The 26,764-nt window shown below is 45.4% G+C and overlaps 1 protein-coding gene across 2 annotated transcripts; it reads left to right on the top strand.

Annotated features, from left to right (window-relative positions):
• The first annotated feature begins 912 nt into the window (after positions 1-912).
• On the top strand, positions 913-26,547 carry osbpl6 (oxysterol binding protein-like 6). 2 transcript variants are annotated; one of them, XM_040202580.2, is made up of 23 exons: positions 913-1,281; positions 6,385-6,628; positions 11,865-11,987; positions 12,289-12,342; positions 13,191-13,304; positions 13,404-13,574; positions 15,050-15,185; positions 15,312-15,415; positions 15,641-15,733; positions 16,656-16,824; positions 17,196-17,326; positions 18,621-18,725; positions 19,155-19,286; positions 20,232-20,319; positions 21,166-21,419; positions 21,515-21,652; positions 22,299-22,362; positions 22,522-22,600; positions 22,697-22,841; positions 22,937-23,081; positions 23,253-23,379; positions 23,538-23,660; positions 23,765-26,547. In XM_040202580.2, exons 2-23 carry the CDS (start codon positions 6,482-6,484, stop codon positions 23,874-23,876), a joined length of 2,754 nt encoding a protein of 917 aa, XP_040058514.1. In that variant the 5' UTR covers positions 913-1,281; positions 6,385-6,481; the 3' UTR covers positions 23,877-26,547. The 2 variants fall into 2 exon arrangements, with proteins under 2 accessions (XP_040058514.1, XP_040058516.1); XM_040202582.2 differs by lacking the exon at positions 18,621-18,725.
• Positions 26,548-26,764: the final 217 nt, after the last annotated feature.

The raw sequence follows: 26,764 nt of genomic DNA, 5'->3' as shown, positions 1-26,764 counted from the left end.
TCACCTCTTTCATGTGCATTTCTTTCTGTGTCTCTGGTCCAGGGGAACAATGATTGACGCATAAGGTCATTACACTGAAATATATCATGTTGTCGTCAGCATACATCCTCTGTTTTCTATATTTACAGACTTGTATTAATGTGTATTGGTCTTTTGTTTTGAAAAAAATGATATATGTAAAATAAAGCAACAGCAGACAAAACGGCAGAACTTGTCTAAATGTTTTTGCCTATGTTGTGTTGTTTTGTCCTTTGTGATTCAAGCTTACTCAACTTCTATAGCTGCAAATAAAATACTTTTTGTGTCAAGAAAGAAACGATATGTCTAATTATTATTGTGCTTTAAGGCCCTTTTCAGAATTGTGTTATTGGAATATTAATATTGACACAGAATTGTATGAACAACCAATAACAATGCATTGTGTTTTATACAATTCAATTGTTTTAAATGTCATAGAATTACAGAAAGTGGAATAAAGAGCACCATGTTGGAGGGCAGTGTTATATTTAAGTGCAGTCAAAGACACTCATATTCGGTGGCTCTGCACTACTAGTGCTGAGGAATGCTTGTTTTTAAAACTGCTGCTTGAGAGCTGTTGCCAGGCAACAATACAATCCTGAAAAAATCCTGGGTAAAACATTGAAAGGTTTGAAGTGACTCAAATTTTTAGATCTGCTGACTAGATCCAATTCACATCCACTAACTGTTATTTTTAATTGTATATATGGAACACACTATCACAGCACTGTGTTGAGTTCATGTTATCAATCAATCCAATCAGGAGAGAGCGAGATCCCTTCAAAATAATTTCGCGCTCCGAGTCCGCGGTGACGACACTCCGTCTCCGCGTTTTGCCACCGGCCGCAGTCCGCCGCGCGCTCCCGAGTCCGTTCCTGCGATTCGTTCCCGCCCAAAGCCGATCTTGCTGCAGGGAGGAGCGAGCGGAGAGCGCGTTGAGCGGAGCGGCGCCACTGCTGCCCGCATTCAAGGAAGCGAGCGCGCACACACACACAGCGCCCCCACCCTCCACCCACCTGCGCCGCCCCCCCCTCCCTCCTCCATCCCTCAACTTTACGCGATGTTCTAGTCCCCGTACATCGAGCGCTCTTAACAACAAGAGATATCTATGTTCGTGTCGATGTGGATCCTAATGGAAGCCGTTGGTATTTGAGAAGCCGGTGAAGGGAGACCCCCCCCCCTCCCCTCCCTCTCCGCCACCACCTCCTCAATTGTGTCCTGCGCCAAGAACGGCAAAGACATGGTCAGCACACGGCATCTGTGGTAAGGCAATGCGCCTCTTCTTTCTTATTTTTAATGCGCTGCCAAGTGCACGCGCAGCCCCGCCGCGTTGTGCTCCAGCATCTCGTCCTTGTATTTGCATCCCGAGCGGATTGCCGAGGAGGACCAGTCGGACATTACTAGCGTTACCTAGCTACCGCTGACTGAGCTAACGCTAGCTAGCTAGCCGCTAGTCTGCTGACGTGTGTGTGTGTGTGTGTGTGGGGGGGAGGATATGACCCTCCGGCCGCGTACCCAGACGTGCCCGAGAGCCGTCGTCGGCGTGTAGGACCTCTAGGACACGGATGCTGTGTGCGTTATTCGAGCGGCTAGCGTTAAACTCCGTGTGGCGGACATCGACGAGGCGGACGTAATGCGTCACTGACACATTCACCTCTCTCTCCTTTTTTTGTTGTTTGTTAATAAAACCGAGCGACGTGGTTTGCCCCTCCGCCGAGGTCCCCAGTAGACCGGCGTCTCCTCGTAATGCCCGTGAGTGTCACTTCGTGATCTCCACTCGTGGTCGTTTTATGTCCCCAGTCGTGACGTTGTTCGGGCTGAGATGCTAACTAATTGAAAGTTAGCCAACTTCTAGTCACTTACAGGATTGGCTCCAGATATCACCGTGCCCCCCCCCCCATCCCCCCTTCCCCCTCCACTGAAGGTCAGCCAGTGACTTTGCAGTCGTTTAAAATCGCATCAATTAAAGAACAGCAGAGGGGACGTATTTGTAGTTTATTGTATTGATGTGCTGTGGTGGTTTTGATCAGCGGGGATTATTGATTTCTGATATTATTATTATTTCTTTGGTCAGGCCTGGAGAGAACCCCTCCAGCTGAAGGTGTCCCTGACCCGGTTTAAATAAACAGTCATTGCAGAGCTTTATGTGCCGGTTTGATAGAGGGAGAGCGGATGGAGCAGCCAACCTCACCGTGATGCTCCAAATACGAGCCAGTATTCTCTTTTTTTTTGTCCACGTGTCATTAATATTGACAGCGAGGAGTAAATCAGATGATTGCGCCTTTTTTTCCTCATTTAATTAGCTGATGAATTTAGGCACGTTCGATATCTGGCAAGGCCTCTGCGTCTCGTATACGCTCTTTTGGTTTAAGCAATAATAGCTCTTTGAGGATTCTTTATTCTCAGTTATGTTTTGGTTATTATTAAATTATTTTGTGTTTCTAGTTGTGTAATACCAAAAGTGTGCGTGTGATTTTTTTAGTTACTTTGTGTTATACCTTGATTGGCTGGTATAAACACGTCTCCATCAATTCTCCTTTTTAACACACAACACTGTCCGCCAAACGTCAAACGTGGTTCACGCACCAGGCAGCAACTGGCAGGATCAGAACAAGGATTCACTGCCAACGTTTTCAGTTCCAATACAGTGCCCAATATGGGCACAACTTAAAAAGTGTTGCAGGGTGAAACTCGGCTCTACCTCGATGATGTAATGCGTGCAGCGCAGTGTGAACTGGCTGTGTCCAGTTGGTGTTGTTATTAAAAAAAGAAAGACAGGCTTACTTTTTAAAGAGATGTGCTGCCCACTGCTTCCAGATGTCACACAGGATCTGCAGCCTTTTTGTTTTTTCTCCACACCCAGGTAAACCGATCAATAGGCATTAGCGGTCCTAAATTTGGGCAACAGTTGTCTTCAAAGCTAATGTAATATAATCTTAGCACACTGGTCTGCTTTAGTTGGCTACTTTTAATTATGCAGCAGGGAGGTGGATGTGGGGGGGGGAGGAAACCTGTTTCTGTGTAGAGTGCTGGTCGATAATGTGATGTTCCTGGTGGATTGGATGTGGTGACAAGCCAGACATGAGTGTCTTCTCGGCCCGGTTACCATCACGCCGCATCGTATTACATGTTTGCGATGAGCGAGGCCGTTAACATTCGTGTGGCTTTACGCTCGTTCCTGTTCTGTTTACATTCCTTGGTTTGTTCGGCTCTTGGTCTTGAACTTGTGCTCGACATACATACAAATGTCAAGTTTATTTTCTTTTTCTCTCTCTCTGTCTCTCTCAACTGCTCAGTGTTGCTCGGCCTTGCTTGACCCACATCAGAACAGATTATGGTTACTGCTTTATGCGTGATACTCTACTGATCCCCGGGGGAGAGAAACTGACTTCTTTCTCGCCGCCACCTCCTGAGGTCACGCCGCACATTCTGCTCCATAAAACCCTGCAGCCTGTCGTTCAAAAACCTTTTGGCAGAGGAGATGATGGATGGTTGTTGTCGCTTTGCCATCCTGCTCACATGGTCGCCATAACCAAGCTGTATTTCTAGAACATACAAAGTGCTCACCATTCCCAAATTACAAGAACTAGAATTGTCCCCCCAAAAAATTGATGTCAGCATTTTATAAACACTTAATTTTCTCAGTTGATGCTCTGGTATAGAGGGAGGCTTGTGGAAAAATGTTCATATCGATATTGACCAAACATGACGCATTGATGCTTTTACAAAATGTTTAAACAATGAGCCCCTCATCCACTTGTTCTCTACAAACATGTTGATCAATATGTTCATGCTAATCAGTTGCTCACACCGGTCAGAGGTACACATTTTTTTTCTCCCCCCAGATCATTTCTTTGACAGATTTTATCATTTCAGAAATTATCCAGCCCGCTCTCCAAAAAAATCTTTTCTGTTGCATGAAATGAGGGAGATGGAACTTATTATGTGTGTTGTCTTTGGCTGAAACGAGGCAAATGGGAAAGGGAAGTGAAAGTGTTTTCCGGCTTGTGAGGACTTTCTGACGCACATGAAGCCACACGGCTACAAGAATAGCGCCCCTCATGTGTGTGCGTGTGTGTGCGTGTGTGTAATAAATTGCTTTCTGATCTAACTGGCCATTTGCTAAGATGGCAGTAAAATGTTCACCTAAAGTTCATCTCCCTTCTGCGTCCTTATTAGCCCGAGCAGTCCGGATCTATTAAATAGGCAAAGTGGAACACTCTATTTGAATGGACTCGTGTTACAGGAGCTTAGATGCCAGCTGGCTTAAGACAGGCCAGGGATGATGACGTCTCTGAAGGATCTGAATAATAGAGTACAGTGCGTGAGTATACTGCACGGTGGCATGTGAGAGTGCACACTGCTTGGGTGTGCAGAGCGGTTGGGGGGGGGGGGGGGGACTCTGGGAGTTCCTCCTGAACTCAAGAGAGACACACACACACACACACCGCAGTTAAAAACCACGAGGTGCTCCAGAGTTGAATGCAAAGCCTGTTTGAATACACACGTATCTCTGCATGTTGATAATCCTGCACCGCCTCAGGAGTCTTTATCTGTACTTCATATCCTGTCTCTGGCTTCGTCTAATGAACATTATAATGATCATTTTATGCAACTAATTATTTATGTCAAAACAACATGTAGAATGTGGACAATTTAGTCCTCTGAGTATTGGTCACGTTATGAGGCTTATCTAGTGGATGAATATAAAATGTCAGAAAATTGCAAAAATGTCCATTTTAATTTCCTAAAACGTGGAGGCACAATGTTTAGTTTTACACTCCAAAAAACCCAAATATTATCATTTTACTACCACAGAAGACAAAAATAATCAGCAAATTGTCTCAATCGAGAAGCCATAACAACATATTCCGTTTAATCAATTATTAAAACGGTATATTCATTCATTTTCTGTGCCCCCAACTATATATTAAATCAACTTCATAGTACACATAATATAGTATTATAGAGTAGTTACACACAGGCTGACAACTCTGATTATCAAGTGCAGCACATCAACCACAACAAGACAACAATCCTCCAGCCGCGATTCATTGCAGCTTTTTGTTGTAAAACCCAATGAATACTACTTTTTCCTTGTTATAACAGTACTACTCATATCTGTTTCTACACATTATCAAGTGTTATTCCATAACATCGACATTGAGCTATTGGATGAAAGCCTTTGTGCTATTTCTCTTTGTAAAAGTCCAATAACATCGGTAGTATCTCAGCAAGTGTCCCGGTTTTAAATAAGAACTAAATCAAACACTGTTAATCTGTTTGTGTTCCACTATCGTGCAATCAAAGTACGTTGTGTGAAGACCTCCTGACAGCAGAGACAATTACACAGCGGCACCGCCGGCCGCATGACTGAAACGAGCACCTCGCCATCCCAGGCTTTACATAAGCTCAACCAGACAAACTAGTATATTTCCACAAATTATACTACATGATGCATGTTGTTATGTTGGGAGCCTCAGCTTGTGTGTGGATAAAAGGGTAATTAATTGCCTACAGTGGGTGCAGTTTAATAGAGCCATCTGCCTCTTTATGTAAACAACATTTACATAAGTTTTACAAACTTCAATTTATTTGCAAAATATTGCACCCCCCCCCTCTGACCTAAGTCCATCCTATCAGACCGTTCGGGCTCTGCGCTTCATGCAGTAACCAGTAACCGAGCACTAGTCACTCATTTCGAACATCTTCTTTATAGAACCATTATAAAAAACATTTCAGATGAAATAGTGGGATTCAAGGCTCTGGCAAGTTATAATATCTGCAAAGCATATTGAGGGATGGATAGAAACTGTTGCCAACAGTTAAGCCTACTGCCAACCTACACCTCATGGATGCACTGCAGCAGAAGGCTGAGAATATTCTGAAAATGTAATTTGGAAATCTTTGCCCAACAAACGCCAAAAAATGAACTGCCGTGCCAAGCGCCACGAAGATGTGGCGTTTGATTTGAAGCGGTGTGTGTTACGCCGTTTGCTGGTCGTGCGCAGTTAGGGACTTGTGTAGTAGAGCTGATCAATGCGATACAATATCTCAGGTTTCAGAGATCTTAAATGGGAGGATTTACTGCACAAATTTCATAGCAAACAAAATGAAAGGCTTGCCCCGTAATGCACATATAATGAGGAGAATCTTAAAAAAGCCACGCTTCAAAGAATAGCTCCCGGCGTCTCCACTGAGCATCTGTGAGATGGATTAACATATTTAAATTGATGAAGGACTGGTATTCATTCCTTCAAGGAGTAAACCAGACCGGGAGTCGTCTGCTGAATGACGGCGTGGACACATAACGAGGGAGGCAAAGTACGTCGGCTAATCTTTAACCTTTTTTTTTTTCTTTTTCAGATGAACAGCAAGCAGTGAGTGAACTTTCCAGAGGATGCTCCTGATCCGCGGGGCTCAGTGTTGAGCGAGGTACGCAGAGCCGCCCGGCGCCCCCGACATGTCGCACCACCAATACTACCAGAGAGGCGTCCACGGCCGCACCATGAGCACTGAGGAGAGGAGCTCGCCGCCGGTCCTCAAGTCCTCCACGCCGGTTCACAAGAGCGCCTCCTCCTCGTCCTCTTCCCAGCGCGACAGTCGGCAGGTAACTGGGAACTTCGCAGCCATCGTGTTATGACCCAGTTGCCATCGTGTTATGAACTAGTCGTAAATGCAAAATGTGTCAAACCGGTTTGAATCTGCCTTTCAGCGCGGCCGACGCGTCAAGTACGACGCCGGGCTGTGCAGATCGATGCTGGCGTGGATGCTCACACACACAACAAAGACATCCTCAAAGCATCAACAGAAAAGCTCCTTCCCTTCATGACGTTATAACGTGGACTCAAAGCAGGGCAAAAATGGAGGAATACTAACAAACGGCAGAGGAAATGCAAAAAGTATATTTGCCAGGTCTGACGTGAAGTTCAGTTTTATTTCCATAACAACACAATCCCAGTCCAGGCTACAGTAGGCGCACCATTAGCACTCCAGTCGTCCAACAGGATTAATGATGGCATGTGAAGTGCTTCAAACGAAACACTACTGTAAACAACAACCCGTCTGGAAGAAATTCAGCTCAAACAGGGTTTGAATTGTTTTGCTCGTGTTCTCGCCCACACAAAGTCCTCTGATACCGAGTAATGATTAGTTGTGTATTCCCTCTATAAAGCCAATTCCAAGAAACACTTCTAGGCCGCTTCACCTCGCTGAGCTGCTGTGTCACCGAGGCCGGCAGGGAAACCGGACCCCGAAACCGGAATCTCCGACATCACAGCTTTTCCGTCGGCACGAGACGCTGAATAATTCAGGAGGTCCGGTGCCCCGCTTGAACGCGCGGCTCGCTGCGCGGCGGCCTGATCTTTGACCATGCCGTTGGGGGAGGGCCTTCTGAGAGAGCAGGGTCGCCTACCAGCACCTCTCCTCTTTTTCATCTCTTTCAAAGCGTTTAATGAAGACGGGTGCTAAGATGGAATAATGGTTCCCTTGAGTTTCGCACGGCGTCTGGATCAGGACCTCGAGATAGTCAACGGTGTATTAAAAAGAATCGCCAGCGCGTTTTGAATTTCTAGTTGACGGTCGCACCGGTTTTGTGTGATGATCTAGCAGCGCTGGCTAAGTGATGCAGCAATGCACCTATGGGCGATCCAGACACTTGATCTATGGAGCACAGAGACAGGTACATGGGTGAAGAAATAGTCCCACCCCAAATTCTCCTCTTTGATTCAGCCACCTCGGGTCCCACAACCATTATGAATATGCACTAGGAAAGACGTGGCTATGTATGCAAAGGTCAAATACGTAGAAGGGGCTTCATCCTCCTTGTTGACATAGCTTAATGAATGTGGGTAATACGCAGCTGTAGAATCCCTCGGCCTGTTGGTTAGTAGCGCAGGTTTTCAACCCTCCCTGTTGATGAAAGATTCAAGAAAAAAGCTCCACCTGCCTTTGCAACCACAATGGAAAACTACTGACAGATTCGCTGACAAATACACTTTTCAGTCGCTGTGCTGCAGCGTTCAATCTCATGACCCGACTAAGCGAATCGTGTGACTTCTGATAAATGGACTGAACCATCCCCAAGGTCGAGGCTCATTATTATTTTACAAACAAATATAATTCACTGAGTTGCGAAGACCTCGACGGCATTTCTGATTATCTCTGAACTTACCTGCCATGCTAAGTTTCACCTGCATTTTTTTTGTGGTTTAACCTAAAAATGAAAAGGGGGGGACTTGGGGAAAGCCTTAAAGGAGATCCAGGCCCCCTGTTTCACAATTAATATATGTCACTTTCCCCTCTGCTGATGACTACTGTACACTCTGGAGACCCTCTGGAGAGCAATTAGTGGCACCACCTGCAGTAAGCTCAGAATCACACACACACACACACACACATACACGCACACGCACGTACAGTTTGGGGATCAAGACAGTTCCTATTTAATCAGGATGTCGCTGAAACCATCCACTCTTCCCCTGCTGCTTGTCATTCCCTGGTTAGATAACGTGTTTTCGGCTTGGAGGAATAGATGGAGTCACACGCTGTGTTTAATATTTAAATAAGGAATGGTCCCTTCTAAATTTTTGAGACTCAATCAATGCGTATTAGTTCCACTCTGGTAATAAAATTGCTGTTTTTTATGCTGTTAATGATCACAACAAAACAATGTTGTTGGTGTAGATGAAAGACTGACAATTTTAACCTTGTGCTGTGCAGGTGTATTCTTTTATTTGGTCTATAGCCGTGTTATCGTATTGACTAATGTGCTGGGTTTGCATGTCGTAGACAACTCCAACACAGAGGAAAGGATAGAGAACAGGAATAGATTGGCGCACCTCCTTTCTAAATGAAGAGATTGGGGTTTATTGTCTGATATAGAAATGATTGAGAGTCAGACTAACAAAATATAATAATAATGTACCTCTTAATCCCTACATACAGTGTATGTGCCGAGCACAACCCTTGGTTTTCTTGGGAAAGTAAGCTGTTTATTCTATTACCTGAAGAAAACCAACATAAGAACCTAACATGAGAACACGGCGCTCTTATCCTGAGATACTGTACGTCACTGGTAGTCAATGATTATGTTAGATTCAGGACTCCCATGGAAGATTAAACCGGTTAGTCTGTTTTTTTAAACTTTTACATCCTTATCTCCTATTGCACTTGATGAAGTAGGAAATAAATGGTAGTAAACTAAAACGATTGAAAATCATTTGATGGCAATTTGATTGTGTCGTGTTTATGCAGTTTATGCACTTGACTGACCTTAAGACCTTAACTGCACAGTTGAAGTCATTAAAACATCAGCTCTGTTTCCCACAGATCCAACGTCAATGTGGGCTGACTGGGGAAGGAGGGCGAAATAAAGTTTAATTTGTAACACAGAACCTTATTGGAGTAAATAACAAAAGAGATTCACGCCTATACAAACGTTGCACTAAAACACACACACTAGATAGAACTATACACAATTCACACTATAGACAACTTCCATAGCTGTAGTACACGTTTCTCGTTTTCATGACACTCGAGACAGACGTGTGTGTGTGTGTGTGTGTGTGTGTGTGTGTGTGTGTGTGTGTGACAGACGGAGGGAAAGGAAATGCAGCTGAACGAATACGCTGCGTGATTTAAATAGCGTTAAAAACATATTTTTTTTTAAATACACCAAACGCAATGTGTGGCGGCCGGTGTTGAATCTGCGGCGCACCGCGACAAATTAGTGTATGTGTGTGAAACGCTGGCGTCTCTCTGGGTACCAGACGACTCGCACTGAACTGATTAAGTTCACGATTAGGATCATAAAAATCATTCAAGTGTTCCGACATCTACTGTCACCATGATGTTTTACTGATATGAAGAGAAGGAATCAAAGGCGAAAAGTTCTCCTTTGTATCAAAGTAACCGGCTCAGGAAGCAAACCTTTGAAAACGTCGTGGTGGTGAAGCAGACTGCTTCTGTCCCGAGACCCTTTATCGCCGGCCTGAACTCACCGAGGGCTCTCAATTATTCTGCAGACGACAGGAAATCCTTTTTGTTTAATTCAGTTCTGTGTTCAGGGTCAAATAACAAAAGCGAATCCTCTTGACTGTGGCAGCCATTCCCGTTCAAACCGGTAGTTTGCATATACTCTGGCATTCACGTGGAGCCAGAGGTGGAGAAGTGGAGGAATCCTTTAATGTTCGGACCCTAAACCGCTTCACAGGAAAGCGTGTTCAAGTCTGTGTGCGACGCCCCCCGATGGCACATCGGAAGTTGGTCTCGGGGGCTTCTCCTTTTCTCTCTGGGCTCGCCCGTCACGTTTCATTAAGCCCTTCATCTTCAGAATACAGAAGCGTTAATGCGTCATTAACACATCGTACAGTCAAGTTGCTCAACTGGTGGTGACGTGATTGCTTCGGGGCGCCGTGAGCAGACCGGTGGCTTCGAATGGGGATTGTACATTTTTCTGATGAAGTTGGGCTGCTGCACTTCCTCCATCGCACGCGCAGCCGCAGAGGGGAGGGGCAGAGGGACCTCATCAGCAAACCAATCTGGGGGTTGTTAGATTAAACAAGCTGTAGTCTCCTCTTTTGTTAAATGTCCTGCGAGCCCATTCGGGTGTTGCAACGGACACCCAACAAGCTGTCTGCAAGGTTGCAGCATCACACGAAGCGGCGAAGAGACACGAGGCGCTTGTGGTTTCAAGTGTGAAATGTTTTTTTTTGTTTTACTTCTTTCACAAACATTACATTGAGATGGATTCCCTTTTAATATTAGCGTATTTAGTCTGATGGGTAACGGCCTAAAGAATACACAATGTCAATGCTGTTTACAGCCGACTATATTAGCAGACAATTAGCTGTGTTGTGAGTTAAAGTTGGTTTCCCTTTCCTTTTGATACTCTATGTCACGGTTTGTCGATGTGGACCCTCTCTGTGATAAATGTCAAGAAAGAAGAAACCAAAAAAGATGATACTGAAGTCAGGCAGTCAATGAACTGCTCCTCTATGACACTTTATTTCCTATTCAGCAATAGAAAGAATACATAATCAGCTAATTTGCTTGTGGTTTTTTTTGTGGTTTGACCGGTCTGCAGTGCGCATTAGACAACATCCTCTCAATTTCACCTGATTTTCATATAGTAGCGCAAAATGGTTGATAAATCCTCAATGGTGCACACAAGTGACACACTACCCACTTCAAATAGCAGTAGTACAGTAGCAGTATTCTATAATGTAGTTTCAGGATTTAAAAGCGCTTATTAATGCAAGGTATTTGTCAAAAGTTATAACTTTCATAGATTTTCACATCAGTACAACAGACGTTTGCTGTCATTCATGATCTGCCTGCGCTTATCGGTGCCCACAGGAGGAGGTGCAGTGAACTAATACACAACAAAAACAAAAACGTGCTGATTTTGGCTAACCACTACGTTACCGAGAACAACCGATTACCAACGTTGACGCGGACGTGTACAGGAAAATTAAGCGTGTTGAATGCTTGAGTTCTAAATATCATGTGAAAGACGCTAACTGGCTTGTGTGTGACGTTTAACCCGCCCCGGCCTGACTTTGGCATCCCTCCACTCCTCACGTGTCACTTTGATTCACAGACCCGCTTGCAGCTGGAAGCGCAAAGTCAGGAGAAAGCTAATGGAGTGGAAATGCTGAGAGAGCAGGAGAAACTTGAATGGGGCAGTTTTTCTTTAACTGTGTAGTACAGGGCGAGCCTGTTTTTCAGATGTGGTGCGTGAGCATCTTCTTGTTGTGACGGGAATCGTACCCACTGTTTTCTTCTTACTCCGGAGCGGCGCGTGCATTAGTTCTGACGCCGCTTCTCTTTGTATTCCCGTCCAGGAGGCAGACAGCTGGGAAATCATTGAGGGGCTGAAAATCGGCCAGAGCAACGTGCAGCGGCCCGATAAACACGAGGGTTTCATGTTGAAGAAGCGGAAATGGCCCCTGAAAGGTTGGCACAAGGTAAGATCTGCAGGCAACGCCAGACGCCAAAAAGCGCCTGTCCGGGGGGACGAGAGGGGGGGGGCGCTTCTAGAATGTTAAACAGTTTACTGTCTAATAAAGAAATATGGTGGGTTCCCTTCATCAATCTCGCTCGCCTGCTCAATATTTCCTTTTCAAAGTCCCCGCCTTCAGCATCAGCTTAGCCGCTGTTTTCTCAAAACGCTGCAATGAAAGTGTTATTATATTGTGTGATTTATGTATGTCAGCCCTTCCTGTTTTTCAACCGACACGTTATTTTTGCTGCTTCTGTTCTCCGCAGCGTTTTTTTGTCCTGGACAATGGTATCCTGAAGTACTCCAAGTCCCCCATTGATGTAAGTAACCCTGACTGTAAGCCAGAGGCAAACACAGGGCAGCCTGGCCTGACATCAGCTCCGCTTGAACAATGACTCAGCACAAACATCTGCAACACGGGCCGTAATGACCGATGTGTTTCAGCACGCCTTGTCACTTTGCAGGAAAGCTCCAAATTTAGGGACAAAGCTGAAGAGGAACACATGACTGTTAAGAGAGCAATGAATCGTGCACACTGGGGATCACTTGTTCTCAGCCTAGGTTCTCAGCCTTCATAAATAAAGATGAATTATAAGTGCCTGTGTTGGTTGCAGAGGCTGCAGCTAATTGTAATTTACACAGATTGAATTTACTGATTATTTTCTTTAAATTGTTAATGAATCGTTTAGTTCAAACTTCCGGAAATTGTGTCCAATGGCTGAAAAGGTTTCTTTAATAAAAGATAACCCAGAAAATGTATGTAAATGTAAAACATAAATGTTTTACATTGCTCTGTCAATGCTGTTGCTGGTAAAATGTGTGCAGATTAAATTATCATCCGATCCTGGAACTGTTTCAGCTTCGCCTCTTTGGATAAACAAATTTTACCCAAAGACTGGAACATTGCTGAGGGTGCAAGATACGAGATTGTAACCATTTTGATGGTCATTAAGCTGAGGGGGGTCTGGAGGGTGGGTTCTGATATGTGCTGATATCTCTACGCAACTATTAGCTTTTTGCTGCTCAACGCGGTTGTTGAGGTTGATTCAGATTTTACCGTGAAAGAAATTAGTTTTTAAAGTGTAACCACACATGAACGTGACTGTGCATTTTGAGTAAACCGACTGTTGTCTTGAGATTTGACTGTTGTGTCGATCACCTGCCTTAGATCCAAAAGGGCAAACTTCACGGCAGCATCGACGTCGGCCTCTCCGTCATGTCCATCAAGAAGAGGGCGCGTCGCATCGACCTGGACACCGAGGAGCATATCTATCACCTGAAGGTAACACTGATGGGGAAAGGTCAATACTGTCATTTCCACAGCAATAAACATGACCGGAGGTCAGCGGAGGACGGGGTTCAAAGCTGTCTTCCCCTTTAGGTCAAATCTCAAGACATCTTCGACGCCTGGGTGTCCAAGTTACGTCACCACCGGCTCTACCGGCAGAACGAGATCGTGAGATCTCCTCGGGAAGCCACCATGCGGACGTTTCCTCCCCCGGCTGCCAAGGAGTCTCCAAAACCTGCTCCGAGCGAGGTGCGCGAAGCCAAGGTGAGCCCTCCAGCAGACGATTATTTTACTTATTTAAGACCTCGGGGTAATTGCAGGTTCGCCAGAGCCGAACGGACGTCTACAAATGTCCTTGTCTGGTCAGAAGAACAACCCATATTCTAATTATATTTAACTGAGGAAAGCAGGAAAGCCCCACATTGTCAATGCTCGGACCAGACCAAGTTCACATTTGTGCTTAATCCTTCCAGAATTATTGCTGATGAATTGTCTTCACAGCTGAGAAATAAAACGTAGTGTTACAAATGTGATGTTGATGTGGAGCTCAGCCTGAACGATTTTCTACTGCCCCTCTGAACTAAGCTGTAAAGCTCTCTTCCTCTGCTCTCATTACTTATTCAAGAAGGGTACTTTATGGGGAAGCAGAGATCTGTTAGTTTTGGAGATCTGGCATACTGTACCGAAATATTATCCAGAAGCGACGAAGCAAAGCTCACTCTTTGTTCAACGTCCACAGTGACGACAGAACATTTTAACGGCCCGCTGTTGCGATCACTTTAAATTGCCGGTGTTCATTTGATTGATGAATTGATTTGGTTGTTTGGCCACACCCACTCTAGTTGTCTCTCTCAGTGGCGTTTCTGAGGATGCAGCCGGAGCAGTTTCTCCTGAGAGCGAGGCTCTCACGCAGGCCATTAGAGGTGATCAGCAGGATCTGGATTCAGAACAGCTGGCTGCAGCCTGATCAGTTCCCCCAGAAGAGCAGCTTAGGCACAAGTCTCTAATCCCGGAGTCAGAATGAGCTGCAACATCAAAGGGCTTTGGAGGGAGGGCCGTCACATGTCTGTTTCCAACGGCTAGTGTTAATATGGTGACCGCAAGCAATCACGCACACTGTGTCAGGTTTTAATCTAAAGCTACACAGCAATAAGTACAGGAAGGCTGTGAACAGTAATTAGGCCCCCTAGCTAGGGGCCTATTGGGGGGTTCCCATTAGTTTGCCTCCTATTGAACATTCAAGATATTGATTTGGTGAAAGTGATTACATTGGACCGTATTTCTAATATATGTGACCTGGTACATGGTCACAACCTTCAGTTGTGTCACTCAACTGTGTTTGCAGCGCAATGTGTTTCAAGGCTAAAGTGCTGCTCGCTGCTTCTCCTAAGAAAGAAAGTTAGAATTAAAACTATGATGAACATATGCGGCATATTATTTTCTCGGTTGAATCAAGAAAGACAAAAGAACAGTTTGATGAAGGCGTTTAAAAATAGAACAAGTTATTGCAACTTCTCAAATGTGCTGATTTGTTCAAATTTGAACAAATCAAGGAAACTAAAAACCTCTATTTGAGGAGTGGCGAGTTTCACTCTCCAGAATCCAGAATGTTCCCATCTCTCAGAATGTTCGTACCACTTGAACTGAAGTATGTTGGAAACCAGCTGAACCATTGAACCGATGTCGAACACAGACCAGTACGTTAGCAACAAAGCCATCTTGCCTCTGTGTCCGTGCAGGCCAAGCCCAGCAGTTTGCCGTGGCAGCCGGTGGCCCCCAGTAGCAACAGCAGCCTGCCGGCCTCCTACAGTAACGGCCAGAGCAAGGTGGTCGCCTGGCTGCAGGAATCGGAGGAGATGGACAAGTGCGCAGAGGGTGAGTGCAATTTTCTCCCCCACGCTGGGAAGGAAATAAAGTCACTGCGAGTCCTTTTGAACCCAGAGAGGAAGATTGATGCTCATCTCATGAAACGTCACACCGGGGGTGAATTATTCTTTTCAGAGCTCGCTCGATGTCAGTCCAATCTGACTGAGCTGAGCCGGCTGTTGCAGAGTTTGGAGATTCTACAAAGGACACAGTCAGCGCCCAACTTCACAGATATGCAGGTGAATACACACACACACACACACACACACACACACACACAAATGTATTTTTGAAGTGGCCTTTTTTAAACGCCACACACTTAATTTGCCCAAACTATTTTGTTTGCGACTCATTTGTACAAATGTGATGTTGTTTTTCCATTTCACTGCAATGCTTTTGCTTTATTTGTGATGCGTTTGTTCTAACCACCTTTTTGATTATTTTGATCCACGTGTGTCACAAAGACCAATTGTGTAGAAATGTCAAAGAAAGAAAAGCGCTTGAACAGAAGATGGAGAACAAAAAGTGTCGGCAAAGATGCAAAATTCCAGCTTCAGGTACAAGACACACAAACACACAGCACCTGTAAATGTCCCTGTAAGTCTCATTGTCATGATTTAATTATGACACAATAGATACACAAATTATCTACATATAGCTACTTTATACAATAACATGTAGTATTGCATTTATTTGATTTCACTGTTTGAATAAACACTCCCTCCAGTGAGCTACTCAAACAAAATGAAAAAATACTTTCAGACATTTTGTCTGCGCCATAATAATCAATGTTGACTGGTGGACCACTCACAATGAACCTCAACATATATATTTTTGTAATAAATACATATTGTGAGTTTTATTTTCATTCAATTGCTCAGAGTGAATACAAGTTCCCCTGATAAGCAATATGTCTCAAGCTTTTATTGTGAAAGGCAAGAACGGAAGGAGCGATGGGGTGGACGCCGTCATTAAGTGTACAAAAATCAATACAACGTTTTTTTGCAACCCTTTTGTGTTGGAAAGTGCTGCTCCGCGCACATTGAATTTATGCTCTCACTCCTCTTGTCCATTTTTGCCTCAATACTTATTTGAATAAATATATTTGTCTCTGAAAAGACTAAATGTGCTTTCATACTCAGTTGCCCCCCTCCCCCCAATTTTGAAGCCACTTTTCTTTCATGAATATATTTGCAATGACAGTCATTGACATGACTGTCAATGAGAATCGTCATTCATTTCACCTCAGAGTGAATATCATCACACGAGGCAGAAGAATGAAAATGCAGTTTGTTTGTTTTGGTGTCCTCTCTTAAAATGATTTCCATGTGCCAGTGTGGCACGTTACCATGACGCCGTGGTTTCCCGAGTTAACTCTGCCGTGTTGGACCACAGCTTTTTTTCCCACACACACAATGCACCTTGTCGTTTCTCTCAGCTGAGTGACAGTGGTCCTCTGTGGTGGTCGTCTCTCTCCAGGTCCCTCTGTCTGCCAGCATGTCCCCCGTCCGTCTCCACTCATCCAACCCCAACCTGTGCGCCGAGCTGGTGGACTTTCAACCCCCCGTCACCCGGCTGACCGACAGCACTGAGTGTGCCAGTGACTACATCAAACTTCAGGAGGAGTTCTGCACAATTGCCCAGAAAGGTAGGCAGCATGTATGGAATGGGGGGGGGGGCGGCAGTAGTTTACTTAATTTATCTTCTTAATAAACTGGGATTTTTTCCTGTTATGATTTTACCAGAGTAATAGAAATGACATGCAAAGTTAATTTTGTTGAACCAACACTAACTCAATGAGAGCGTTTATTAAATATAACTATGCTTCTAATAATCCTAATTAAATGATCTTTAACACATCACTGGATCGAAGTGGAACAGCATTTGTAGCTCAGACATCAGAAGCGCGTGTGTGTGTGTGTGTGCATGTGTGTGTGTGTGTGTTAATGAGGATGATGTTTCTCCTCTTGAGGGTGATTGTATGTGATATTGATTCGTCTTCATCCCGTCTCTGTGCAGTGCACTCGCTGCTGAAGTCGTCCTTCAACACAGTAGCCATAGAGAAAGAAAAGATCAAACAGATTCTGTCTGACCAGGAGCAGTCGGACCAATCGGCACAGATCAACTCTCTCCGGAAGTCTCTGTCACAGGTAATGAGGCAGTCTTCACCCATTGCCCGCGATGCCTCTCTCTCTCTCTGCTGTTACTCGGGGTTGGTTCACCACAGCTTTTTGTCCGGCACATTTGGGCTTCTCCACATGGGTAAGGCCTTCATCTTCCATCGGGACGTGACTGGGAAATGACTGTACTAATCAGAGCCACGCGTCCTTCTGTCGATCCCTTTCTGTAGCTGTCATGTTGTACGATTCGCTCGAGGTGGCGGGACGTCGGATAAAACACACACACGCCACAGTATGTTCCAAGCTGTCACTGTAATTTTAATAGAAAAAGACGTGGGGGCGAGCGCACAAGCGAGCGGACACCGAAAGTTCAATCTTCTTCATACTAATTGAGAGAGAGAAAGAAATGTGCCGTGCGGTTCATTAACTCTGTTTCCTTTGGGCTGTCTCTCTACCCTGGGGATTTAATTGGATTGTTCCTCTGCTATCAGTTCTGTGGACTGTTTCTTCTGCTCTCGCTCCACTTTGTTCCTAATTGGATAGTGGCGTGACAATGGAGGCTGGAGGTCAGGTTTTCTTTGTGGCAAAGCTCTGGGAAGTTGATGATCAGGAACAACTGCCGATTTCAGGAATCGGGAACATTTATTGCCAAAATATGTTATAGACACACAAGGAATTTGACATGACGGCTGGTGCATCAAATCGGACAGTGAGACAATGAGACAATGGACAACAAGACAAATCTACCGTGGGGTATACCGGGTTCATTTGGTCTTTTTTGTAAATCTTTAATTTCACCTGTACACTTTTACTCAAAGTGGCTAAAGTCAATATGTTTATGTTTAAAATGATACGTCTCCCTGCGTGTGAAGAAGGGGTTTGTAGTGATGATCCCAGAGATAAGTATCGCCTCATCTTGTTCCCCTCTGCTCAGCTTTCGCAGCACATTTCAGCTAAGGTTTAGATATTTCTTAAGTCCATGTTTAGAGAGTTATTTTTCCATTGTAAGCGTTCCTACTTATAAGACAGACGGAAGAAAACCTGTCGCCCTTCTGTGTAACGATGTGCTTCAAAGTTTGGCTCCAGCGGCCTGGAATTTTTCAACTAAGTGGTATCCTTGTCATGGCACCAAGAAAACACTCTCCGTTAAATCACAAAGAGGACGCTTCATACTCAACGGCGATCCTCGATGCTAATTTGGCCAACCCGACTTCTGAGGCGTCGCATTAGGCGAAAGCAGCCCGGGATCACTGTGGCTTATGCCCGCCATCTTTTACAGAGACAACAAACCACACTTTCATAATTTACTCTTATTATTATTCAGGCCCTGTCCCAAAATGCAGAACTTCGAACTCGACTCAACCGCATCCACTCTGAATCTGTCCTGACCGAACAAGTTGTCAGCGTGAATATCATCTCCACGCCCGAGGTAGGTCCCTGAGGTCAACCTGTCACCGAGGCAGCAAATGTCTGACTCTTACACTGTTAAAACAATGAGGCTCCCCAGGCTGACCGGGTAGTTTAAGTGTTTGCATCATGCCTTCATCGGTCGCACTATTGATTCTCGTGCTTATAGATGGATCTTCCTTCCAGTAAAGCTGTCAGGTAAGCTTTCAGAATCCTTATTCTATGCAGAACAGCGGGCTTAAGGTAAAAAAAAAAAAACGGACTAATTATAAACGGATGGGAGCTCGCCCTCTGGCAAGGATACACAGGCTGCAAAATGAACCCCGTCTTGTCTCCTCGTGGTGTTTGTGTGTTTGCTCGGGTCTGTCTTTCGGTTCTTAAACGCGTCGTCACAGCAGCGCAAAGTGAGCATCTCGTGTGTTTGCTTGTGGGTTTTCTGTTTCTCCTGCAGGCTGGCGACCAGATGGGGATCCCTCTGACCCAGCAGGCCTCTAATGAGAGCCGACTGTCCATGTCGGAGTCCGTCTCCGAGTTCTTTGATGCCCAGGAAGTGCTTCTGTCAGCCAGCTCGTCAGAGAATGAGGTATGAGAGAGCTTTTAAGAAAAAGACGGCAGTGTGGACCAAAAAAGGGACCGGTTGTAAGGGAAGGAAGGAAGGGGGTGGATGTAGCACCGCTGCCAGGAAGCCAGATAAAACGTCACTGCCATGGCTTTGTGGAGCCGCAGTTAGTCAGCATTTACTGAGGGCGGCAGGAGAAGCAGAGATGAAGGAAGCTCGGATAAAAGGTTGGCACACAGGAGGACTGCTGTTCAATGCTTCATCCCTCTGCTGTGTCCCACAATCATACCATAAGTCTGTTCCTCCTGACTTGTATCTTCTTTGTTAGAGAAAACCGTCTGTAGCGCCACTTCACTTCATCCTTTCTGCCTCCTCCTGCAAGCAAGCTGCTCCAAATAGATCTCTCTCTGAAGAGCCATTAAGCATTGTAGCTCCACGGGCATGCATTGAGCGCCGTTGAAGGATCACCCCCCAAGGAAAATTCATCACCCACCCCATTCCCCCCCACCTCCCCATCATCATCGAGGTCCAACAGCGGGCCCCTTCAAACCCGTGTCACACCCGTCAGCAGCAGCAGGCGACTGTCGGCCTTCACCCATTCACACCCATTCCTGCAGCTGCCACCCGCCCGCCAGCAGCTCACACACCATGTCGGGGAGGAGCGTGGGGGGGGGCAGACCCGGGGGATCGAACCGCCGATCCCCTTTGCTAGAACAGAGGATATCACGGAGGCCGCCACAGCAACGTGCGGCCTCGTTGCGTTGGCTCTACAGGGAGCGAGGCGCCGCTGCAGCGCCCCGTGACCACTGCAGCGGGGCAGATCGCCCACGACTACCGCAGTTTGTTAGCCGCCGGCACGCTGCTGCAACCGTCTGCCGGCGCGGTCACACGCTTTGGTGTTTCACTCTACTGCACTGACGCACTCCGCTCTGTACCTGTCCCCCCCCCCCTCCTCCACCCCTCCCGCAGGGCTCAGACGATGAGTCATACGTCAGCGATGTGAGCGATAACATTTCAGAGGACAACGCCAGTGTGACCGATAACGTCTCCAGACAAAGTAGGTTCAAGCCCCAAGCCGCCGTGAGCACCAGGCCTCCGTCCGCTCCCTGTTAGAAAGGAAGGGGGGGGGGTTCTTCCTACATCCCTGCGCGCGCAGACACATCTGGCAGGATAATTTATCAATGTGGCAGATGCGGTTGACTTTGCAGGGTTGCTCGGTGCCAAGGGCTTCTCTTAGACTTCATGAAAGCTATCTTTGTAACAGGGGGGGGGGGAATCTCGTGCCCTCGGCCACGCAGCAATATACAGAGTACTCACGGGGATGAAAGCCCTCTGAAAGATGGGAAAAGAGATTGTATGTATTTGTGACATCATTTATATTAGTGGAACAGAAACGTTCTACATGTTTCTATGTAAACCTGCAGTCAGTTTAACTCATTTGCTGTTTTGAAACCCCACAGCAACAAAGTGATGTGTCCCAGTTAGTTGACAGCAAATCCAATCAAGTAACCCTCGTCAGGCAATAACAACCAGCCAGACGTCTAAGCAGAAACGAAGAGGCAGATCTTGCTGATCACTTTGGAGGGTCTTTGTGGTTTGATGTTTTTCGACGAGGGGGAAACGGACACTCTGACACTTCCTTGCGAAACAGTTGCCATTTGTTGCGGCTCTCTGATCCCTCTAGTTCCCAATTGAATAATATTCCACATCAAATGATGGAATTTGTTGACTCAAACGTGCTGCACTGTGAACACAGATTGTGTTTATCTTTATAAACACAGATTATAACTCTGATTATATCCTGATTATATCCTTAAGGAGGCCGTCACATCCGATGTTGTCAATTGCTAGCCAGGCGCTCTTTTTCATCACCTCCTTCCTCATCCCCCCCCCCCACTCCCAGTGGCCAACGGAGACTTTGCCGGCAGCGCCTTCCGCAACGGCCGGCGGAGCTGCCTGCCGGCGCCGTGTCCCGACACCAGCAACATCAACCTCTGGAACATCTTGAGGAACAACATCGGCAAGGACCTGTCCAAAGTGTCCATGCCCGTGGAGCTCAACGAGCCCCTCAACACCTTGCAGCGCATGTGCGAAGAGCTGGAGTACAGCGAGCTGCTGGACAAGGCCGCCGAGACCGAGGACCCCTTGGAGCGCATGGTAGGACAGAGCGCGGGGACGCCGTCTTTTAACACGGAGCGATTCTCCCCCACCACCCCTCTTTGTTTATGTCGGCTGTTGTGACTCTCCGGCAGGTTGTCGTCGCCGCTTTCGCCGTCTCCGGCTACTCGTCCACTTACTACAGAGCAGGAAGTAAGCCATTCAACCCGCTCCTCGGAGAGAGCTACGAATGTATCCGGGAGGACAAGGGCTTTTGTTTTTTCTCCGAACAGGTATGTGTTTGTTTGTTTGTTTGTTTTCTTTGAGGATCAAAATGTTTCAAGATACAAAATGCTGTGTATTTTAAACAGAAGTGTTATATTGGATATAATCCCCCTTTTCTCATCTGAGATTATAATGATAATATTAATCATATTAAGCTCTTCAGTTCATTAGTTGGTTTGGACGATACTGGAGGATTATAGCAGTGGTTCCCAAACCTTTATTCTTGTGACCACTTGGAAGAAAGAAATCTCTACTTGTCTCCAGCGGTTGTGAGTCAGATTCAGGCAAAGCTTCATGCTGCGAATGGAAACCATCGCTGAATAACAAAATGACACGTGGTTCAGTTAAATATAAATGTTTTATGACTCACTCTACTCGGACATGTTTTTCCATTTTTCATGACAAACGATATCATGGCTTCCTTTCCATTTCCATCATTCATTTAGTTTTTTAGGCTCTATGCTGTCTTGTTTTTAAACATAGTAATCCGACTTTTTGGACATTTTTCGTAACATGTGATACTTTTTAAAAATTTGGCACAAATGTCCACTTGGACGCAACGATGATTGAAACATGGTGTTTCTCACTAAAGAGGACCACCATATTCTCGCACAAAGCTCAGCGGAGTCATTGTAGCTTGATCTCGTTTCCCAGGTGAGCCACCATCCTCCCATCTCTGCCTGCCACTGCGAGTCGAAGAACTTCACCTTCTGGCAAGGTAGGTTACCTAATCCGTGAGTGCTGCTCCTCGTGGCGACTCTGGCTCTCTCATTCAGCCTTTTTACCAGCTGATAATGTGTTGCCTTTTGAAAATAAATGCATAGAAGAGAGCGACCAAAACATTGTAATTTATTTAGTTTTTGCCAATTTACTTCAGATGTGAGATGGAAAAACAAGTTCTGGGGAAAATCCATGGAGGTATTACCAATCGGGACCGTGAATCTCATGATTCCCAGGTATCTTTGATCCAGCTCCTTTTTGAGTAACGTCTAAAACCAAAAATACGCAGATTTCCTCTCTACAACCGAGGCTGTTGGATTGTATTTCTGCAGGTTTGGAGATCAATACGAATGGAACAAAGTCACCACCTGTGTGCACAACATCCTCAGTGGACAACGGTGGATCGAACACTACGGGGAGATCACCATCAGAAACACAAAGAGCAGCGCTTGCCTCTGCAAACTGACTTTCGTCAAGGTGAAGCCCCCTGGGCGTTTAGGGGTTAGGGTGGGATTGAAAGGCGCGGCGTTGTGCTGATGAGCAGCTGCCAACACGAGGGTTCTTTCTTTCAGGGAAATTACTGGAGCTCTAATGTGAACGAGGTTCAAGGATTCGTGATGGACCAGGAAGGGAAAGTGGTCCACAGGCTTTTTGGAAAATGGCACGAGGGTCTTTACTGTGGAGTCCCGCCCTCTGCCAAATGCATCTGGAGGCCTGGTAGGAACCGGCTCACTACACCTCCCCTTCTGGCTAATGTTGGGTGGTCACCTAAGGACCACTGGAGCTTTTTGACAATACATTTGGTCCCCTGACACATTGTTCGACAGACGAGGGAGGAAAGTTACCAGTTTAAAGACACTTGTTTACGTTCTTTCCTCTCCTTGTCAGGCTCCATGCCGACAGACTACGAGCTGTACTACGGCTTCACCAGGTTTGCCATAGAATTGAATGAGCTTTGCCCCGAGTTGAAAGACGTTCTGCCCCGAACAGACGCCCGATTCAGGCCTGATCAAAGGTACGGCATCACATCCTCGGCTGCCAGTGTGCTTCGGCCCCCGACTGCCAAATAAAATGGCTCTACTTTGAAAATAAGTTATTGCTATATGTTGTTGCTGTTATTTTCAACGACCACCTCATATCTGTTCTATAAAAAGTTCTGTTGTGGCCCCGCAGGCATCTGGAGGAGGGGAACTTGGAGATGGCGTCCTCCGAGAAGCAGCGCATCGAAGACCTGCAGAGAGTCCGCCGAAAGTGTAACGACGAGAACAACGTCAAGCTGGAACCCCGCTTCTTCAAGTAAGCCCGGCACATGCATGCAAACCTACGTTCAATTGAAGGATGAACACTGTCCGTGTCACACTCGGTTGCAACTGTCCCTTCTCCGTCCTCCCTCCCCGCAGGAAAGTGGTCGACGGCAATCACAGGGAGCGGTGGGTCTCCAACAACACGTACTGGGAGCTTCGCAAAAACCCCGGCTTCATCAATATGGAATCCACTATGAACCTGTGGTAGCACACGGATGTGCCACGTGCATCATGCCTGATGAAAAGACGGCCGTTGACAACGCACAAAAGGTGTTGAGAGAAATGTGTCACAATGAAACATCCGCTCGCAGTGACGCGAGCGGCTGCGAGGCCGGGGGGGGGGGGGGCGTCAGCCTGATCGGGGGTCCTGCGGCATCCGACCATGGAAACATCCTGTAGGATCACCTTCAGTGTGATTGTGGAAGTCGGGTTGTCGGGGCAACAATCGCATCACTCCCATGTAGATCTTTCCTCAGCTCCTTTTGACTCCTGAGTATGTCCTTGCCTTAAAAAGACACCCCGTGCAAGTCACATGATTTAACGCTCTTTACGTTGAAGCCGTTTGATTTGAGCCACGGTTTGGCTTAGACTAGTCTACAAAGAAGACCTTTCGATTACCTACGGTACCTATTTGCATGTTTAGAGAGCAGCTTTCACTGGCCTATAGCCGCATTTAGTATATCATCAATCATCATAGAAAAAAAGGTATTTTTATAAAATATCTTGGACTCAGACATGAAATGGCGTTATGTGAATTTGCAGATTTTATTTATTCTTGCTTTTTTTAATATGGTTGAATTTGTGTGATAGCAGTACTCTCTCGGGAAACCACTCATTTAAAATGAATCTCGACTGCAGCAGAGTCGGTGTGGCGACCACAGATGGAATTTTTAATTAATATTTTCAAACAGCGTCTCTCGAAGCAGATCGCGCTTGTTGAAGGAGAAGATGATATTGGAGTCCACATAATGTAAATCCTATTACAGCCAGTTTGGACATATGATGCAGAAGACACCTTGGACATTTCCCAAAAATGTTTTCTTTTTGTCTGCACAGATTGGTTGTGGACTTTTGGTCTCTCTCTGTAACTAGAGGGTCAACCTCACCAGCACACCCCAACTCCAATGTCTAATTTTAAACATTGTTCCGTGAAACCACATCGCCTGAATCACATGGTTACATAAAGACACACGTAACTCCCTCCGTATACAGCAGGCACGCTGTATATAATGGACTCTGGAACATAAAACACTTCTAAATCAGAGGTCGGAGAGAAGATGGTGCAGTAGGTCCATAAACCCAGAGAGACACTTTAAAAATAGACGTGACAGTGAAACAGGAGGAAACCAGTCCGTTATTTCCAGGATGAGGCTAAAAACTCTTCTACATTCTATATCCAAATACACAAAGCACTCTTTTTTTATTTGTATTTTGTCAACTAATCATTTATTTATAGTAGTAATGGAGGTAATGAAAAATTTCCATCATAGTGTACTGAAGCATTATTTTTAATCTAAATTCTTCAAAATGTAAAATGAGATGAAAACAAAAACCAAGAAAAGAAAACAACTTTTACCAGCAAGCATCTGGTATTTGTGGTGATTCCTCTCCTACTTTCTAATCAGCCACCAAAATATGACTGCATTTTCTTTTGATTAATAAATTAATCATCTAATTTTGTCAGCAAATCCAAAACGCATTCATCGGAAAGTAGTTATTGATGAGTTAACCACCAGAGCCACCTGCTGGTCGCGCCGGGAACGTGCGCGTCAGAATTGTGTCGCTTGGATGTTTAAAGCCAAACAAGTTTATAAAGTAACAATTTTTACAGTTCTAGAATCCAAATGTGTGTGATTTCCTCAGAGACGCTACTGCGCCTTCCTGGACTTCCACACAGCATCAGTCCCCTATTCAACGTTCGTGTATTTATTGCAAAGCAGATTGGATTATTGTCCCTTTTTTTCGTTAGAGTTAGAAAAACACAACAGAAAATCAACAGAAGCAAAAAAGAGAAAATATTAATGTGGAGCAAATCCATCCTGAATCAACTGGTTCTGTAGATTAGAAACCCCAAACGTAGAACTGCTTTGCACACAATTCCTTTTTCTTTTTTTTATGTACTTCTTCAGTTCTTATTTTGATCCCAGATCATTAACTTAAAGCTAGAACGTTTTGTCAGCTTCACTTGCTGTGCCTTAATGCATTTATTAATGCCTCACAACCACCACTGATGAGAACCCCCGCGCAAAGAAGGTATGCCATTAGCGAGCGGCGAACGCCACCCCCCTCCCGATGACGACGCGTCGCACACAAAGTGACTAAACGTCTCGTCTTTGACTGTAAAAAGCGTGCGGATGCTCTGCGACTCCAACCTCCAACACAGGTTGGTTATCACTGTAAATACAGCACATTTAGAAGATGGGTCGCTACTTAAAAACCTTTTTCCTCTTACATCAATGACATTGTGTTTTTTAAATTTTTTTGAAAAACAAGACTGAATCCCAGCAGGTGTGTGAAGAGGTAACAGCGACGCTTCGTAGTAGTCTGACTGAATTGAAAAAAAATAACCATGGATACTTCTTCTACGTGCTTTCTCCATCTACTGTTGCACCTGCATGTCTAGGCAACTTAGCCTGCCAATCAATATTGCAGATGCCTTACCAAAAAGAAAAAAGAAATAGGTTTTGTGTTTGTTCAATTGGACGTTTTCTGTTGCTTTGGACTGACATGTATCCCGAAGCACCGTGTCAGCTCCTTCGTTCAAATCGTTTTCCGATGGGGTACCTTCTAAAGTGCAATTTTAACAAAGTACATATCTTTCCATGAACACTGTACACTGCTGCTACATAGTGCTTGTTCTAATAAAACTGTAAAACTCAGCTGATGAGGCGCGTGTGGTTTATTTGTAAATCAATAAAAGTTTCATGTGAGGGTTCTGAGCTTCAGCAGCGCTGCCACATAGAACATGAATGTGCACTTATTTTGGATTGATACCAAGTATCTTATTGATTGTCCATTTGAGCCCACATTTGTCCTGTTATTGCAATGTTTCCATGTAAAAGCAGGAAGTTGACTCACTTTTTCTGGAAAAAATAA

Source organism: Gasterosteus aculeatus, chromosome 16 (genome assembly GCF_964276395.1).
Source record: "Gasterosteus aculeatus chromosome 16, fGasAcu3.hap1.1, whole genome shotgun sequence".
In the NCBI taxonomy this organism is placed as follows: domain Eukaryota; kingdom Metazoa; phylum Chordata; class Actinopteri; order Perciformes; family Gasterosteidae; genus Gasterosteus; species Gasterosteus aculeatus.
Note: the sequence above shows the minus strand (reverse complement) of the source record. Positions and strands in the feature narration are given on the sequence as shown.